At 38.9% G+C, this 14,680-nt stretch overlaps 1 protein-coding gene across 2 annotated transcripts in view; it reads left to right on the forward strand.

Annotated features, from left to right (window-relative positions):
• Nucleotides 1-14,680, forward strand: part of USP13 (ubiquitin specific peptidase 13) — a 55,175-nt gene that overhangs the window by 35,917 nt on the left and 4,578 nt on the right. Inside the window, exons 11-20 of one of the 2 annotated variants that reach the window (XM_062602902.1) lie at nucleotides 1,829-1,954; nucleotides 3,250-3,403; nucleotides 5,211-5,385; nucleotides 7,329-7,417; nucleotides 7,791-7,913; nucleotides 10,153-10,179; nucleotides 10,942-11,085; nucleotides 12,057-12,223; nucleotides 12,741-12,900; nucleotides 14,490-14,574. In XM_062602902.1, the coding sequence (XP_062458886.1) occupies nucleotides 1,829-1,954; nucleotides 3,250-3,403; nucleotides 5,211-5,385; nucleotides 7,329-7,417; nucleotides 7,791-7,913; nucleotides 10,153-10,179; nucleotides 10,942-11,085; nucleotides 12,057-12,223; nucleotides 12,741-12,900; nucleotides 14,490-14,574 (1,250 nt within the window). Of the gene's footprint in view, nucleotides 1-1,828; nucleotides 1,955-3,249; nucleotides 3,404-5,210; nucleotides 5,386-7,328; nucleotides 7,418-7,790; nucleotides 7,914-10,152; nucleotides 10,180-10,941; nucleotides 11,086-11,368; nucleotides 11,408-12,056; nucleotides 12,224-12,740; nucleotides 12,901-14,489; nucleotides 14,575-14,680 lie in introns of those variants that run through there. The other variant, XM_062602904.1, reaches the window with a different exon arrangement.

The following is a 14,680-nucleotide window of genomic DNA, read 5'->3' on the forward strand; positions in this document are numbered from 1 at the left end:
TGCTTTCTGTCTATAAAATCAATTATTAATTTCATTTTCTTTTTTTTCACTTTTTTTCTCACCTCTCCTACATCCAAAGTTCTCTAGTTTTCTGGGTCTTTGGAATTCATCCAGAGTTTTGGGGGGTTGTTGCCTGTAAAAGCATTCGTATGAGATCTCCAGTGGTCCAGCACAGTCTATATTTAGCTGATCTGTTCTGCAACTGTTGATGGGGAAAGTATGCTAGGTATTCTATAAATATTCATGGTACTGTGCAGCTAAAATTTTTAACTGGGGGAATTTAGTCTGGAGATGGCAGGAGTTTTCTTGTACCCACTTTAACATTAAAAACAAGCTGAAAGCCTAAAGAGTTGTCAGCTAGGACCTGAATTTCTACTTAGAGCTTTGCCATTTCTTTTGTTATTTCACTTGACCTTGAAGTAGAATGGGTTTAGAGGGCAGGGCCCAGTCCTCTTCTAAAGACTGTCATGCTTGACATGTTTCTCTTCTCCCTGCTCAAATGGCTGAGTAAGAGGTGTATGGGTGGAAGCAGGCCTTGATTCCAAACTTACTCCATTATACATCAGGGCAAATGTGCCACATTGCCATATTTTTGCTTCTGATGTACAAGGAAGCCTGATATATAGTAATTTGAGCTGGTTTATGCATTCTTCTCCCTCCTCCCAGCTTTGATGAAAGGCAGGTGAGGACTCTGAAGCAATATATATATATATATATATATATATATATGTATCCCAAGATTCAGAAATCACTAGAATATCTCTTTGTTCAAGCAATACTGATACTGTCTCTCTATGAGAGCCTTTAAAGAGCATCTGAGCCTAATGTGGTTGCTGGTGTACTGCCAGAAATTGAAAAAGCATTAAAATCGAGAACCTACTTTTGAATTCAGTGGATCTAGGAATACCTGGTGAAACCAAGAGTAAAATTTTGCTCTTCTAGTGTGTGTTTTATGTGCCTTCCATTTTATGCTGCTTTTTCTATTTTCATATTGCTGTGGTAGCACAACTGTAGTAAAGAATGAGGTTGGCCAAGTTTTTAACAGCTTCTAATATCCTAAAGGCTGGACTTCTGGTTGGTTTGTCTTGAAAATTATTTGGTGTCATGGAGGATGAGGGCAAATTTGAGTAAGAGATTCTGACCCTTTCAACTGTGTTATTTAAAAGGCTTAATAGCTAGTTATGTCTTTAGGATGCCATTTGGGGTGGTTCAAAGGCTTCTTGAAATGGTATAGAGGGTTAGAAAGTAAAAACTAGGACTTGGAAACTAAAGATTTTCTAGTTCAGGGTAGTTTCCTACTGAAACTAAAGCAGTATGTTATGGTCCTTCAACATGGCCAACACTTGCAAATTCTTATCCCTTCTTAACAGGCCATCTGGGAAGGCATGCTGCACACATTAGTTGTTCCCTGCTTGATTCTGTAGAGATCTCTGGAAAGGTTATGTCCTGAGTAAAGCTGCTAGCTGACATACCAAAGTGCTTCATGCCCACATATATTTAGGTGGAACAGGGTTCTGAAAAAAAGTCAGGTTTTAGAAAACAGTGCAAGCCTTTAGCCTTCTGGAAACTACTAACCTTTAGGAAACCTTGAGTAATCTCTTTTAACTTGCAAATGCCATAGAAAAATCAGAGTGAATGTTGTAGGAGCTATGTTATAATACATACTCTAAACTCCCAGATCATGTTTATTAAAATGGAAAACCTGATGAAACCAAAACTACCATTTCTGCAGTGGCAGAAATGGGTCCTAGATAGATCTAGTTGAGTAACTTTGGGATATTTGGTCCAGGAATTAATGTTTTAAAAGGTTTCTCTTTCTTCTGTTTAGGCTCAGCACAATGGAATAGCTCCTCAGATGTTTAAGGCTTTTATAAGTAAAGGCCACCCAGAATTTTCCTCTAATAGACAACAAGATGCACTGGAATTTTTCCTACATCTTATAAATCTAGTAGAGGTGAGAACCTGAATTACTTGTTTTCCCTGTTTATATTAGACAATGAGGATAGAGCTGAGTGGCTCAGGTTTTTTGTTATACTTTTTTAGCTTGGGTACCTAGAAAATGGCACTGATTGAAAAGTATTTTGGTTTATAAACACTTGTTTCTTTAATACTTCCTTCTCTTTACTTCAGACCCTTCTCTGTGTGACCACACGCAATGCTAGTGCTACTGATAACAACAGCTAGAGATATAGAAAGGTCAAGCATTACTGTACAGGCTATAAGATTTATAAACATACATGACTGTCCTTTTAAATTGCTGTTCATTTTATGATTACATACTACATTGAAGTCTGTCTTGGAATATTAATGAATTGGCTATTATTATTATTCCAAATTTATATCATAGTTGGGAGTGAACTAATTACCATGTCCAGTTCTCTTACAAGTCCCAGCTCTACATCAGTGGGTCATTATGGGAGGAAGGACATCTCCCACAGCAGAGTGACTCTTTGTCAGTTGAATATTTCTGTATAAAATTACAGTATAAAATCTGTTAGTTCCACTGAGCTCCAACTCAATGCTGTGTGTAGAATAGTCAGTACTGTGCATGTTAATGATGTCTTTCTGAAAAGCAAATTTACAAGTATATGTGGTTTTGATTTAAAGCACTTTTCTTGCCCATCCTTCCACCCTCTTCTTCCCTTTTCCCCCAAGAATTGAGGGTATTTATTCACATTTTACAGTCTAGATGAAGTTATTCACATTTGCATGCATTGTGTTCCATATCCCAAAATACATGTACTGATTATAGGATGGTTAGAAGACATTTTCTGGCTTTTGCCTGATAAGACATTCACTTGAACAATAAAGAGGAGGTATATTATTTGTATGACATTCCCATCTGGACAATGAACAAGTTGCTTGTTCTGTTTCAGTGCAGATTGAGAGTGGTAGGATAAATTCTGTTTGCTGAAAGGATGCTCCATGTTGTTTACCTGAGCTTTCTATCTTTATTGTAACCTGCCACCTTTGTATCTTCTTTTGTTCACCTTGACTCATTCAGATTTATTAGGACACACTCTGAAAGTTACTATGTGTAGAGAGATACCGCTGTGTATTGCGGACTTCTCTGTGGACGTAAGAGTTCTACGTGCAGTAAAATGCATGTAGAATCACAGCAGCATGAGCTGCCAGATCTGGTGCGAGATTGTTGTCTTTGTGCTTGCCATAAAACAATCAGGAGCCTTTGGCTTCTCTGGTCATTTTAATGATTGTCACTTAAATGATCTGATCTGATTTTCCTTTCAGAGGAACCCTGTAGGATCAGAAAACCCTAGTGATGTTTTCAGGTTTCTGGTGGAAGAACGCACACAATGCTGCCAGTCTAGAAAGGTCCGCTACACGGAGAGGGTGGACTATATCATGCAGTTACCTGTTGCCATGGAGGCAGCAACAAACAAAGGTAAGGAAAGCAACTAGTTTATTGACTGACCTTCTGGTGACTCTCAGTCATGAGGGAATGAAGTTCTCACCACTGTATGATCTCTTTCCCTGGATAGAATGGTTCAAGGCCATGTGGCAAATCACACCAATGAACTGATTGGGGAAGTTACTTGATTTAGTTTTTTTTAAAGAAGATTTAACCCGCACATCAGTTTGTGGCTATACCGTTCCTGCTTATATTATTAGGGAAGAAGGATTCTACCTAGATGCTCTTGGCAAGTTTTCAGACAAATTTCTCCTCAAGCTGTGGGACCACCATTAAGTGTCACCACTCAGCAATATATCACAGAGAATGGCAGCAGTTTATTTGATAAAGATGTCAGTGATTTATGATTTAAGACCTTAACCTGGATTTGACTCAGGGATGTGCCACACCACTCATACTACAATTTATTTACCCTTGTTTTTTTTTGCATATGTGTGCCCAAAGATTGTCATTAGGATTGGATTTCTTTTGTTCTGGGCAGTGAACTAGTATATAAAAACTTCTTAATTCTAAAAAAGGAATCAAATATACAAGCATGTACTCACAAAACCCAACCAAGCAAAAAATAAAACAACCCACACCAAAAACCAACCAAACACCCCCCCCCCCAAAAAAAAAAACCAAACAAACAAAAAACCCAACACAAAACTCCCGCCACATTGGCTTTGTATTTATTAGCAACAGATGATAAGGCCTAACACGATGATAAAGAATAGGGTTATAAGGCAGTTTGTTGTCTATTATGCCAAAATACACAATTTGGATATCTAGAGCTTTAGGAGAGGTGGGAAGGAGGATGAAGTGGCGGATGTTAATTTAATATACAGGGGTGTTTTTTTCATGTCTGTGAGCTGCCTGAAACTGCATACTTTTTTTTTAAAGGAGAAAATGGCTGAGGAGGCTAGAGGACTTGGAAGCAGGAGAGAGGTACTGACACATCTTGGTTGCCCTGCAGTCAGTGGTGAAGAGTGTTGTAGGTTAACAAAATAAACATATGCCTGAGGTGGAAGTGAAGGGAACATCACAGGTGCATGAGAAGGGGGATCTTCCTCTGGTTTCCTGCATAATCTCAAAATGAAAAAAATATTTTAAAGCCAGAAGGAGCTATCCTGGTTATTTGATCTGATCCTTTGAAATAGCACAAAACACAGTTCCACCTACTGCTTTTTACCTAGCACACAGGTTCTTGAATGGGACAGTGTTTTAAAATGACCATTTTGACTTGAAAATCTAAGGTTTGTAGAACTTTACATTCTTTGTTCATCAGTTTCAGTGATAATTCTGTGCTTATAAAATGGCATGTTATTTTCAGGCAATGGCTCAGGAGGTATATTAGATTTTGAATTTAACAAACAGTGCTGCTCAGCTTGCCAGTATTAGGATTCTTTCTGTATTGTATATAATCCTGTCCTGTCTAGAAAGTCAGATGTCACAAACAGCAATAATTTTCCAAGTCATATTGAGCTGATAAAGCAGGTAGTTGGTGTTCTCATTAACACAGGATTCTGACTATCATGGCAAGATTTTAATTGCCTGTTGCCCAGTATTACCAGTTCTATGTTGTCACCATGAACAGAAGCCTTCAAAAAACAGGTGTGGTTGTAAGTGTAGCTCTTGACCCCAATGCAGACAAAAAGATTTGATACCTAGTTAAAGCCATAGAGTGTTTTATTGATAAGTGGGGTTTTGCATTTCTAAAACATTCAAAAATAAGACTGGTGAGGGACATTATAACCATGACAATGTTCATTTAGCTATTACTGTGATATGTATTTCTCAGATGAATTAATTGCCTATGAATTGAAGAGGCAAGAAGCAGAAGCTACAAGGAGACCTCTACCAGAGCTTGTCCGTGCCAAGATCCCATTCAGTGCGTGTCTGCAGGCCTTTTCTGAGCCAAGCAATGTAGAGGACTTCTGGAGCAGTGCCCTTCAAGCAAAGTCTGCAGGAGTGAAGTAAGTGTGTGTCTGGCTGCCTATGAAAAATATGTATGGTAGTGCTGTGTGGTTATTTTGGTACCTGGACATGACGCAGAGAGAAACAGACAAAGGCATAGCGGACTTCGGTATTATATTAGTGTTGGAGTTCACAAATGTAATGTGTAGATCAAGCCTGATGGGAGTTGTAATGACCAACTGAGCAGGAAAGAAATTTTTCTCGTCAGACTTCAGGAAGTGATGTGTTCTGGTTGTTAAGAGTTTGAACTTTAAATGCTTGTACCTTAATTGTCTGCCCATGTTTTAAAATTGGATCCTATGTATCAGGTAGTCATAGAGCTCTGTACTGTGTGGTAGGAGATACAGTCTGTATCTCTGTGCTTAGTCTCTTAATGTCTCATTTCACTAAGGATGCTGAGGGGCATTGTATGACAACAAAACAGGGTGAAGCAAACAAAAGTGTTTTCTTCTGAGAAAGTTCTTTAGATAAATGGAAACTTTTGCATTTGTGAAGTGATGAAAACTTTGGGTTTATTATGTTGTCATTTTTATATTTGGATTTCAACCCATCTCCTTTGTATGCTACAATGTTTGGTTGCATCTGATAAGTTTGCTGTAGCTTACATGGGGCCATGGTACAAAGTGGACATATTAAACAAGGAAACCCTGTGTGTTTATAATGAGGTAGATAAAAGAACCAAAACCATCTTGGGCTTAAAAAAGCATTAAGAAGAAATAGTACGGCAGAGAGAGATAAGTGCAATTCTCAGGGGCAGTATTTCTTGCTGAGAACAAGAGTTAGTCTCTCATCTGGCTTCATTTTTATGTCAGCAGCAAGGAGTGGTTGAAAATTACACTCTGCAGCTGGTTTGCTAAGTGACTAGGTAGGTTATATTTTTAGGTCACTTAGCATACCAATGACTCATTGCTGTCTTAGGATATAGTTTCAGTGACTTTGTATTGAAAATTGGGAGACAAGTGCACTTGGTGAAGAAAAATTCAACAATCTAAAGGGCTTTTGTATTAACCATGAACATATTGGAAGAACATTCTGGTCTTTAAGTATATCCAAGGTTAATTTGTAATATAGCTGTTCTTCATCCTCTAGGTCTTTACAAATACTGAAAGATGAAGAATAATTTGCTATTTAAAATTATAATTTTTCATGCTGCAGATGAGGAAGTTACTAAAATTGTAAGGTGGTGCTCTGAAGAATTTAGAAAGTAGTTACTTATTGTATGGTAAGAAGACCTTATATTTAGGATGCATTTACTGTACTTGACCCACAGAGGAAAAGAATGGTGGTACATATAATGTTACACTGTGTTCAGGTTAAACTTTTTGTTAATTGGGTAAATATCAGGGATGCCCTTAAACTTGAGTCATCCTCTATTTTGATAAATATTACAGTAGCTGAGTAAGAATATCGTAAGATTTTTTTTTTTATGCAGCACTTCCATGTGAAAAACTACAAATGACAGCTTTTTCAATCTTTGCTAAATAAAATGCCTTACGGGTGGACTGATACGTCATGGGCAATGCTACTGCTACTAGAAAGGGAGTGAATAAAATGCAGATTGAATTTTACTCTATTCTGTCCAAGACGTGTTTTGAGCCTGTGCCCTGATGTTCTAGTCAAGTGTCATTCAGAAATTATTTCCTCACATTCAGCTTCAAAACACCTTGAGTGATCAAGTTTAATACTACTTTTAATTGTTTTCTATAGTCTTCCTAGAAGCTGAATTGTCTGCAAGGGTTTGAGCTGACATTCAGGGTATGGATGTATAGAAAGGTATTGCCATACTTCTCCACTGCACTTGGAAATGTCTTTGTGAAGTTTGTTTATAAAATCCATCACTTGATCCCACTCAGGGCTCAAGTTATTCATCTCAGTGTGCATGAAATACTGAAATCTGTGCTGCTTGTGATTTTGTTTCAATTGTGTTTCTTGTGCTTCCCAGGACTTCTCGGTTTGCTTCATTTCCTGAATACTTAGTGGTGCAGATAAAGAAATTCACCTTTGGCCTTGACTGGATACCCAAAAAGCTTGGTATGTGCTTTTTAGATTTACCTTTTTCTCATTCTGCCCAAAGTAATGTGCAAGATTACAAAGTACACACTTTGGTCTGTAATGAGAACCTGGATTGAGTCTTGGGTTTACACTGTAAAGATCCTAGCTGAATCTTCTTTCCCCCAAACTAATCTGTCAGGTCTGTGGAGTTAAAATACAGTTTCATATAGCCTGGCTTCCTAGATAAAGTGTACTTTAGTGTTCTGACTTTCTCAAATAACTGTTTTCAGGAGGGCAATCCTGGCTGTGTTTGTACTTTGAGTACCAGAGTCTGCCTCTCTGAAGCGGTAGGTTGCACCATGAGGTCATTTCACTGGATTCATAAACTTGGGCTGTTTCTCTACTTTTGTAGATGTTTCTATAGACATGCCAGATTTCCTAGATATCAACCACCTTCGGGCCAGGGGTCTCCAGCCCGGAGAAGAGGAACTTCCGGACATTGCTCCTCCCATTATCATTCCTGATGACCCAAAAGGTATTTACTGACTTTCTCTCTTCTTATTCTCTCCTATAGTCCTCTTTGCCTCTAGCACATATTGATTCTCTTTAATCTTCATCTTTTGGAGCTAGGAACAATAAAGCAGCCCTTGTGCTTTTATAATTGAAGACTCTTACAACACCCCACAGCTTTTTGTTTTCCTCTCTACTAGACAACTCTAGATCCTTCCAGCTTTTCTCCTTGGATGTTTTCAGGATTTATGATTGTTGCTGTTGTTCTGGACTATCTCAAAATAATTCGCTCATAGATGGATACTCTATTTTGTGAAATAGATTATTTCACTTGCTTTACTGGCTATAGTCTCGTATACCCTGCTGTGTGGTGGTTGCCTCTTTTGCCATAGTGTAGTGCCGCTCAGTGGAACGATCTCTTCATCTGTACTAGCAGAATTGTTTCATGTCTTCGATATGCATGGGTAATCATCCTTAGTTAAGAATAAAGTCCTTGTGCTCATCTTCACTGAATGTTCACTGATATGTAAGACTTAAAGGAATAGAGAAGTGTGTGAACACCTCTAGACTTATGAAAATCAGCTAAATGTAGGGAACATCTTCTGACCATTCATTGACCTTCAGTGCATGTTCATCACTCCCTTTCAGTAAAGTCACTGTGCACTTCCCAGGGCCTGGTGTGAAGGACTTGGTCTCAGACCAATAAGCTGAGTCTCATGACAGGTGTTGTAAGTGGGGTGGCGTGTTAATCCACTCATTTCTTACATTTTCATAAGAAGAGGTGTTACTAAACTGCTGTTATCTTCTAAGTACTTTTGTACTAACTTTTGTCTGAAACCTGGTGATAAAGTGGGACTGTAGCTAAATCAATCTGTCAGTTCTTGTGTACAGCGCATGGTCCACCCTGATTGGAAGGAATTTTAAAATCTGTCAGTTACTATGATTGTTTGCTGTAGGATTTTAGTGTTGTGGTTCTGAGAAGATGGTTTTCTGTTTAGTCACATGGCTTACTTTAATAACTTGAAACACTTTGGTTCAAGGTGAGACAACAAACACGCCATGTCTGCAGAATAGATTCATTCACAGTACAGTGATACTTAAACCACAAAGGACTACAGTTTAAGAAAACCTCTTTACAGGGATAGATTAAGACTCAAAATCTTACTAATTTTTAAATTTCAAGATTTGTTAGGTTGCAGCAGACCCTAGCAGCTGTGCAGGCATGCATAGTCCACTTCTCCGGATGTATGTGGGCTGTACAGGTCATTTAAAAAGGGCTCTGTCTCAAGCAGCTGATGTCAAACTGCTGACTAAAATATCTGTAGAGCAGAAAGAGTGTGATTAACATGCTATGCTGCCTTTTTTTTTTTTCTTTTAGTACTGTTTCTTTCTCACTGATATTCAGAAACAAGAATATTAGACTATCCCCCTTCCTCATTCCCTGGCTTTCTCTGGAGGATTAAATGGTTTATAGCAAGTAAAATCTTGGTTTTATAGTGCGACCTTAGACCCAGGTTGCTGCAATTTCCTCCAGATGTCTTAAGCTTGGGTGCTTCGGTATTTAATAGGAAACCAGTAATGCAACTATTCCCATGACATGACTGCCCCATTTGCTTGGATATTTGTACTAGTGGTGGTATAATATCAAGCTGTACATACGTGAAAGGAAGCTCGTACTTGAAATTGTGTGTCAGAGCAAAGGCTATGGAAAAATTGAGTTCTCAAGTTTTTGATTTTGTCCCTTATCTGTAGGATCCTTATCAAGGCTTACTCTTTTTTTTTATCCTCTTGCTCAGTGGGCTAACCTAAATTTAGTGTAAATGTATGGGTGATCTACCTGGTTTTTAACAAAACAGATTCTTGCTTAAAATTGGTTTAGGTCAGCCACCAGCTATATTTCTTACCAGTTTATAATACCAGTGACACTTCGCTCTGAGGTTAGTTAGGGAAATTACTAGGCAGAAAACATCCCTGGTTTAATTCATAGCAAAAACATCAGGGATGTGAGGATGAACATGCCTTGCCTGCGTGAGGCATAGAAACATCATATTTTTCTATGATGTCATATGACATTTCTATGACATCATTTCTATGACATCATAGAAAAATATGATGTGAGGCATAGAAAACATCAATTGTTTCTGTGACTTTAAAAACATGGATTTGTTTTTCCCGTATGAATCTACTTTGCTTTAATGTTAAGTTTTTTCCTGTTTGTTTGTTTGGGTTTTTTTGTGGTTTTTTATTTCTTTCTTAATTTTCAGGTCGCATGATGAACAATGTCATGGAGTGTACGTATCTCATTTTTCTGAGACTGGTACTTAAGTGGCTTAAAAATTTTTCATGCTTTTGCTCAGCTGATGGCTTCTCTGTCCTCATAGAGATGCATGAAGTATTGCCCGGCATGCTGATTTTTGTACCTGTTCAGCATTTACTTCCATGTGTGCAGGATTCTTTAACAGTCTGTAGCAACATCAGCATAGCCAGAATATGAGCTGCCCGTGTCTGCTGCTCGTCAGGGGGATCTTGCAGTTCTCAGGGTCACAGCTGCCTGATCCTGTCTCCCTCTGGACTCTAATCTCAGCTGAAGCTGTCAAGCCCTGACATTCAGAGATGAAGTTCAACTGGAGACTGCTAGATCCAGCAGCTGCTGTTTCTCTGACCTGCAAGATCCTGGCTTTAAGAAAGGTGATTGCTTTGGCTGCCATCTCTAGCTAAGCACAGCCCCTAATTTCTTCACCCCTTGAAATCCAGTGGTGAGTGCTTTTAGCAAATAAAGTCCTGTAGGAATTTGTAAATGTTTAAGGATCTAATGTAGATTATGGTGACAAAAGATTACCAGTAAGTCCATAATAAATACTATAAAAAATGTCCGTAACAAATGATTTATACAAGGCTGTTTTCTAATGGGTGTGGGCTTATTGTAGTACTAAAACAAATCCAAGTGATATGTGTTGTGATTTGTGTTGTAATATGTGGCACCATGAATAATAAGAAATACTGTATAATGGATAAAATTAGACTTTTATATTTTAGAAGGTCCTTTCTTTTAGCTCTAGATATTGATGAGTGTTCAGTTATGCAACTGGCAGAGATGGGTTTTCCTTTGGAAGCATGTCGTAAAGCTGTGTACTATACAGGCAACCTGGGTGCTGAAGTTGCTTTCAACTGGATCATTGCACACATGGAAGAACCAGGTTAGTGATTGGAAGGTGTAAGTTAAACTCAACTCTTGATTGTATATTTTGGCAGTCAGTAGAAATTTTATAATGGGTGACAGAGAAACAACGGGCACCTTCGCCACCCCAGGAAACCTGAAGGTGTGAGTGGATTTTCCTAAGATGTTCCTGGGATATGCAGATCTTTACCATTGTGTGGCATCCTCTGCCTAGAAGACAACAAATATAAGCTACACCAGAAGTACTCTCCTGTCCTCACTGATCATGTGGGCCAGCTCTCTGTTTTCTGCCCTTTGCTTAGGTCCGTGCTGCTAAGGGGGAAGCTGACTTGTGATCAAGTGTAAGTACAAAGAACCCTGTGGTCCAGATGCTTTTCTTCCATATCAGCCTCCTCTAGCTCAGGCTAGAGCATTCATGATATACTTAGAACCTCGGCTATCTAATGGTGGACAGGGCTGCTAGATGTTCTCCACTTCCTGTGTTTCATCCATGCAAAGTCTGGACTCATGATTCAGTGCTGAGTATATCTGAGCACTTCCTTGCCAGGAAACTCGATTTGGTTGAATTCACTCTTCACGATGGGCTTTTGTGTTGCTTATGTAAACAGGATGAGTTTCACTGGGGCTTAACTGATGTATTTCAGCTATGGAATCAATTGATTTTACAGCTATATGTATATCATCTGAGTGTCGACTTCGGTGCCATCATTGCTTCCATACTCTGCTACTTTCCTGTAGTTTTTTCACTTCTGTGATGTGCCAAGTTGTTACAGATGGCTCAGTATGAGTTTGTCCAGCTAGATATTTTGTAGTATGCATGTTTGTTTTGTTGTTTTTAAGGCTTTCCAGGCATCTAAATCCCAAGTGGTCCAATGAAATAAACTTACGTTGATTTCGGGACTGCTTTTGAGGTCCTATTTGTTGTTTGCTGATTTTCCATTTCAGTGGGGCAAAAGAACAAACTGATGAATGTCTCTTTCTTTGTTCCAGACTTTGCTGAGCCATTGGTCATACCTGCATATGGAGAAGTTTCTTCCAATGGAGCAGCTGCATTTGGAACTGTTGGGCTAGATAACCAACCTCCTGAAGAGATGGTTGCAATTATAATTTCCATGGGCTTCCAAAGGAATCTGGCAATTCAAGCACTGAAGGCAACAGTGAGTTCCAGGAGTTAGTTACTGGTAGCACTTGGATTTCATTTCATGTTATGTGCTTTGTTACGTGTGCATGCTCAGATGCCTTTGAAATGTGTATAAAAATCCAGTTAGTGGGTGATGCACATAGAACTATTCTGCCAAAGCATGGGATGCCTGACTTGACTGGGTTAGAGTAAGGAAGGTGGTTTGTATTTCACATGAATGTTGAAGTGTGGAGGAGAGTGAGAAAAACTCGGCTTCTTTTACCATCTTTTGAGAAACAACCTGGATGTCTAGACTGTGCATCTTCAAGATGAGAACCTGGGGGTCACAGGGATTAGTTGTGGGAGGATTTCTTCTCCATCTGTCAAGCTTCTGCAGAGTGACTGTTGAATACTGTATTCAAGAAAGTAGAGTATGTATCTTACAAATTGTACATGCTATTGAACATGAACCTTCCTCTCTTCAAAGAACAATTAGCAGTAGCATGATGCTAGAGATTTTATTAAAGGCTGCTCTTTTGCTTGTTAATTCACAGAACAATAATTTGGAGCGTGGACTGGAATGGATCTTCAGCCACCCTGAACTCGAGGAAGAAAGTGAGCCTGCTTTGGACATGATGGATATGGACAACAATGCTAATGCCATTATTGCAGAGGCGGGGTCGGAGGGACCCAGGGTCAAAGATGGGTCTGGAAGTAAGTTTTCTTCAGTGTAGAACTGGGTATCATGTTGTTGTGTCAAACCTATGCCATTCATAGAGCTCCTTTCTGTTTTGAAAGTAGTTATTGTGGGGTTTTTGGATGCGATCCAGGCAATTTACTTCAATCTTGCTTGTAGGTCTGAGTCCAGCTCTGTGGCACTGCAAGATTCTGTGGGTTGCATTTGCTCAGAAAACTCCCTGGACTCACTGAATAACCTGAGTCAAAGTTTCTTGTTGCCACAGCATATAAGTCTCTGTTGGCCTAGCTTTATTTTTTGTTTTATTGCTCTAAGATAAAAAGACAAAATAAAACTAGGTTGTTTAAATCCTCAGAAGCTGAGCACCCTAAAGATAATACTGCTGTTACAGTTCACCTGAGTTTTTGTCCTCTTGTGGTCTGATGGGAGATTTGATAATTCCTTCAGCAAAGTTCCTTAATCTAAATACAGCAGGTATAGTTGGTATCCTGCATGTACTGTTTAGCTATTTTCTTTTGTTTCTTTTTGTTTGGTTTTGTTTGTTTTTCTTTGAGATTCTCAGTCATACAACTACTGAATAAACCACAAGATGGGGCTAATGTATGGCAAAGTTGTGAAGTAGGTAAAGAGCCTCTTTTAAGTGTAAAAGCATTAGAGTATCAAAGCTCAGTGATGGTTCTGAAATAAGTATATCGCATGATGATTTTTGAAGTGTCTTAGTGACCAGTTCAAGCAACAGAGCATGCTCTGAACTTGTACTTCTGACCTTGACTGCAATGGTCTTACAAGGAAAAAAAAAAATTAACAGCCAATTTGAGTTTTATTTCTGTGGTTGCTGTTCTTATACAAGAATATTTATTTCTTTGGTCTTTATAACATTAAAAACAATCTTAAGTCTCTTGGAGACATTGGAAACATTGATTATCATAAGGTTAAAAAAAAAGATATGGAATAATAATTTTTTTGTGGTACTTAGCCTTTATAGACTGAGACCATTTACTGAGTGCCTGAAATCGTGATAACCAACATGATACTGTAAAATGGCTCCAGAAAGCCCTCTCCACCAAAATCCAGGCCCTTGTCCTTATGCAATATCCTGAAAGAAGGTACCCTTTTACTTTTGGTGGTAATTTGGGTGAATGGCATGAATGGGTGGGGAGAAAGAACCAATGTTGAGCTCTCCAGAGACATTAACCACAAAATTTTTCTTCACGTAAAAGGAAGAGGGGTCTGTGATCACACTTACAGTCGTAGCTAATTTGTGTGCAGAGTGAATGCCGTACCTGGCACTTTCTGTGGTGCTCTCTGTGAACTGGAAATAAATCTGCTGTTTTCTTTCCTAGTAGGGACTGTGATCACAGCCCTGCTGTATATGCACAGATCTATGTGGGTTTGATTTGAATTGTTTTGATTTTTGACAGTGAAACTGGCTGCTAGTTAAAGCGAGAATATGCTGCAGTCTTAACAGAAACTCTGTTTGGGGATGCAGAATCTAAGTTAGGAGTGCTTAGCTGTTTCTCCAGTGTTAGAAAGAAAGCTTCCCCTCGAGTCATATTGTAATTTTAGTAATAAAAGATTTATGGTCCCATTTGTATTTCTTAAACAGGATACGAGCTGTTTGGGTTCATCAGCCACATGGGAACATCCACAATGAGTGGCCACTATGTTTGTCATCTCAAAAAAGAAGGAAGGTGAGTGGAATTGGGAGAGACACGAAAGGATGAACAAATGTTTTCGTTGAAGTGTGCATCTCTACAGAGCAGGGTGGCAGGCAAACATTAATGTTGTTACCAGGTA

The sequence above is a fragment of the Pezoporus occidentalis genome, unplaced genomic scaffold (genome assembly GCF_034315485.1).
Source record: "Pezoporus occidentalis ecotype Australia unplaced genomic scaffold, CSIRO_AGI_Poc_V1 ctg8, whole genome shotgun sequence".
NCBI classification, from domain to species: Eukaryota; Metazoa; Chordata; class Aves; order Psittaciformes; family Psittacidae; genus Pezoporus; species Pezoporus occidentalis.